The following is a 4,691-nucleotide window of genomic DNA, read 5'->3' on the forward strand; positions in this document are numbered from 1 at the left end:
AAGTCAAGTTTGAATTCGAGTTTAAACTCGATTTTGTTTTACCTTACTCAAGCTCGAGCTCATGCTAGTGCAAATCAAACCCAATCAAGCTTAATTCGAACTCAATCGAGTTTAATCGGGCCTAATTGAGTTTAAAAAATCTATATTTATATTTTGTATAATTTTAAACAAGGGACAAAATAGACATTTCATACTAATAAATAATTTTTTTAAAAAAATATATAAGTGAAACTCGATTGAGTCCGATTAAAGTCAATGACTTTTGAACTTCACACATTAGATTCGAGTTGGAATTCATTAAGCAGCTTGAACTCGTACTCAAACTTGGTCAATACGAGTTCAAATTCGAGTTTTGATTGAGTAAACTCGTGAGCTACTTGACTGAGTTCGACTCATTTGCATCTCTACTCTCCAATTGAACAAAAAAGTAAATAAATAAATAAACAAGTATTCAGATTACCACAGATATCAAACTGTGCGTCACTGCCTAATCATCAGAAACCACTGCTGCTAATTAATTAATAATTAAATAGCTAAGTAATTACTAATGTAGAAGAGTTCTACAGATGTTTGAAACAGCTAGCTGCTAGTTAGTTGGCTATGACTTCATTAGAAGAACTAATCAAGAGGTTACCCATCTCAACTTCATCCAACAACGATTTCCCCTTTAGTCGCTTTCCATTCGAGGTTTTTTATGTATATTTGTCCACTCAAATATACATATTAAATAATTTGCCACCAAGCAACCGACAGGGTCATGATTATGTTATTCCGTTAATCCATCTAATCTGATTGGTCGAGGCAACAATATAGACCATACTATAAATAATGGTGAGTAGGATTATAATTACTACTTAGGATTTTCTCAATATTTAACTTTTGGCCTTTCATCTATTTCAAATTGGCTCCTCAACAAGTGAAAGCGTCAATTTTGATCTTTCAATCTATCTACATCGTTAAAGCTAATGGATCTATATTCTAATACAAAATTTCATGAATCTAAGTGTGAAAATTGACTGAAGGATCAAAAGTTAATAGTTTTTATTGTTGAGGAGTTAATTTGAGATTTGAAATAGATGAGGTGCCAAATCTTGACCATTGGAATAGTTTAGCGGTTCTCCAGGTAGTTTACCCTTATATTTCACTAATTATAACGAAAATAACGACTTTTTTCCTTTCTTTTTTGTTATTAGGAGAGGATTGGGGAGCCAAATTTCTCAGCTTAGCGTTTTCAGACATGATGAAGCATTTTTAATAATGTGCAAAAATTTTCAATTTTCAACTTTTCAGCCAAGTAATATGCTAAATGGACATAAAGATTAATCTGTTGCTTAGTTTAGAATAATTCAAATGGATGGAACTGTGGAATAATCAAGTTTTGGTGAGCTGCCTTATTTATTCTTCAACAGAAATGCTCTTCATTCTATTACAAGTCTCTAATACTACTTTTTTAAGTCACTTGCAAAAACTGTCATGGTGAGCTACAATATGAGTGCTCAAACAAAACCAGTCCTTCTATTGAAAGTCCCTGCAAGTCAATTTCAGGTAGTATTCTAATTCATAGAAGCCAAATACTAAAAACTTTGTTAAATTTTAAAAAAATAAATGTAAAGAAAAAAACCCTTATTTATATTCCCACTTCACCCCCAAAGCTGCCAAGGTTTGTTTCATTTTTAGATTGTTTGGAGACCATCAAGAATAACTAGTATTTTAGTGAAGTTTGGCCAAGTCCAAGCTAGTTTCTACCTCTGTTTCTTCTGGGAAACTTCCTATATAATTGAATATTTGATTTCGCCCTCAATCAGGCTTATAACATGGAGCAGGACAACAGTCACCAAACCATTACAATATCCTTATTGTTTCACTCATCTTCCGATTTTGGCCTAGGCTTAGATCAGGTCATCAGACACATTGACTTTGTTGGCTTCAGTTTTCAGTTACTTGATCTCAGACTATTTCCACATTGAACTCTAGCTATAGCTGATGGTTTCTGTTCAAAGAAATACGAACTTTTCCATCTGTTTACGGTAGATATGAAGTTATCATCAACTGAGGAAACAATCATGGGGAGGACCAATGATGACAAAAGAGCTGTACCAGTGGGAAGAAAGGTATGATCAACTTAACTCAAAAGCTAATGATTTATGTTGTAAGTCATAACACATATGTATAACTGTTTCTCGGAAAATGCTCAAATGTCTGATATTTTGACTTCAACAAAATGGTCAGGGGACAAAGGAAGATGATCTGAGAAAATCTTTATTCAAATCTGTCGCGAGATCACCTGTTGAAGATGGAAGACCAAGAAGTATGATTATTAGGGTAAGCTGGAAAAATAGTTGATGCTTTATGAATCAGTAATTTTAGCTAAAATTGAGTTTCTGATGCACATTTGGCATTATACAGAAAAAGAACACAGTCATTCCGGCTCATATAGTAGCAGAAGCAATATCTACACTTCATGGTCTCGATCTACGATGGTCAGGGCCAATTACACCGGCTGAAATGCAATATGTTGAGCAATATGTCCTAGCCAAGTATCCCGAGTATTCGAGTGCGCTGGTGGAAGGTGGAGACAAGACGGATTTATATGATCTTTGCATCAAGGGAGAGTTCTCAGAGCTCTCACCTGATGACAAGAGAAAGTCACCTAGGACAAGTGTGGGATCCAGAGAACCATCTACACCCTCTTTTGGCAGCAATCTTCCTGATATGGACAAAATCCAATTGGAGCCATCAAGATTACTTGATATCTTAACCAAGAAATCATCTTTCTTAGGGAGCTTCATCTCAATCCCTGAAATTCAAGCGCGGAATAAAGTTCTAAACCACTGTGGATTACCTGAAGAGGACTATCTGGTTCTTTTCACCCAACAGTACAAAGATGCCATGATGTTGGTTGGAGAGAGCTATCCATTTTTCAGGGGAAACTTCTATTTAAGCATTATTGGCGAAGAATCAGATTATGTAAGGGAATTTGCAATGTTTAAGGAATCAAAAGTCATCCTAGCACCAGAGTCCTGGCTGGATTTGAGGATTAAGGGATCACAACTCAGCCAGTATTTCAGAAGAAAATGCAAGCACAGCCCGAAGGGGCTGTTTTCTTATCCAGCTGAGGTCAATGGGATGCGATACTCAATGCACTGGGTTTCTGAAGCTCACCGGAACTCATGGCATGTTCTGCTTGATGCGACAGCCCTCGTGGTAGGACAAGACAAGCTAAATCTTGCACTTCACAGGCCTGATTTTGTTCTTTGCAGCCTTGAGAATGGTCATGCCAACCCTTCAAAAATCACCTGCCTGCTTGTCAGGAGAAAATCGTTTGATGTGTCCATAGCTCCAGCTCAAGCATTCAAATAATAGTATTTGCTAGAACAGAAGAACCGTTAAAAAAGTTGCGCAATGCTGTAACATATTTACTTCAAGACAAACTTTTCCTGTTTATATATGCTTAACTAATCTGTCGAGCTTACAAGAAAAATCTTCAAATTCAGCATCCATGGTACACAACAGTTACCAGAAATTGTTGGCTTATTTTCATAACTAAATGTTATGAAATTTCTCGTGTAATTGTCAAGGAAACCACAAGATGGAAAAGGGAGAAATGCAGAAGAATTCTAAAATGACTGACTTTTCTGTTCTGCTAACCCCTTTGTTTGCCTCTATTGTTTGATCAGGGATCAACTGAATTTCCCAATGTCGCAACTAAAGCTAGTTAAGATGAAATTTGGAGTACTTTTCAATAATTTTCGTCAATTATTGCTAAGAACTTATAAATAAAGTTTTATTCAAGCTTAAGCTACATAAGTTTAATTAGTTTCAAAACTAGGATTTTCATTTTGATTTCTTACCTTCTATACATATATACTAATTTACTTCAAATAAAAGGTGAGGAGTGCTTGACCAGTGGAATAATATTTCATTTTTTATGTTTCTTATTTTTATGTAGTAGTTCTTTTTCATTCTAAGAACAAGAGGTGGTGAAGATGGAAATTCTCAATTAACAGTAAAGTATTTAGGAACAGTCTGCAGTTGTTAGAGAGTTACTTAACTACAAGAGTATTGCAGCACATTTCCAACCTCACAGATCAAGATACCTTCTCAAATTGTTGAAAAATAGGAATTCAATCCCTTTTGGTAAAAACAAATCCTTCGCCTGGGGGAAATGCTAATCAAGTTTCTTGAATCCTTCATGAACGCTTCTCTTGTTTGTTGTGGGATAAGCCAACTGAGGATTGACTGCGGTTGAGTGATAATAAACAGGAAAAGTTATTGAACGACGAACCCATTTATCTAGATGCATCATGCTGAATTCTAAAGCATAATTGATTCTATAAATTCATGACCACAATATTTTTCCATGCTCCTCTATGAAGGCAGTCATGTAAGTAAGACAAGCACTCTCATTCAACATGCTACCAACAGGCTACTGCGGAAGTTAAAGAATGTAAATTCTGACATACCAGCTATTAGAAGTTTATGACTGCTAAAATGCTAAAACTACAAACCTACAAGCAGAAAAAGGACAAGATCATGAGAAGAAAAGAAAGCTCCAGAATAGAGTAAATAATAACTTTGTTCTGTTCTTCAATTATATGTCAAGCCGTAACAGAAAAAGAATTCACGTCAGAACCTGAGGCCACAGCAGACAACTATTGCTAGCAAATGACCATCTGGATAGATCTACATCA

General features: G+C 35.5%; 1 protein-coding gene across 1 annotated transcript; it reads left to right on the forward strand.

The window, feature by feature from the left end:
- The first annotated feature begins 1,887 nt into the window (after positions 1–1,887).
- On the forward strand, positions 1,888–3,444 carry LOC113722631 (uncharacterized). Its single transcript, XM_027245904.2, has 3 exons — positions 1,888–2,111; positions 2,230–2,322; positions 2,407–3,444. The coding sequence occupies exons 1-3, from the start codon at positions 2,034–2,036 to the stop codon at positions 3,358–3,360; spliced, it is 1,125 nt and encodes a 374-aa protein (XP_027101705.1). The 5' UTR covers positions 1,888–2,033; the 3' UTR covers positions 3,361–3,444.
- Positions 3,445–4,691: the final 1,247 nt, after the last annotated feature.

This window comes from Coffea arabica, chromosome 5e, assembly GCF_036785885.1.
Source record: "Coffea arabica cultivar ET-39 chromosome 5e, Coffea Arabica ET-39 HiFi, whole genome shotgun sequence".
NCBI classification, from domain to species: domain Eukaryota; kingdom Viridiplantae; phylum Streptophyta; class Magnoliopsida; order Gentianales; family Rubiaceae; genus Coffea; species Coffea arabica.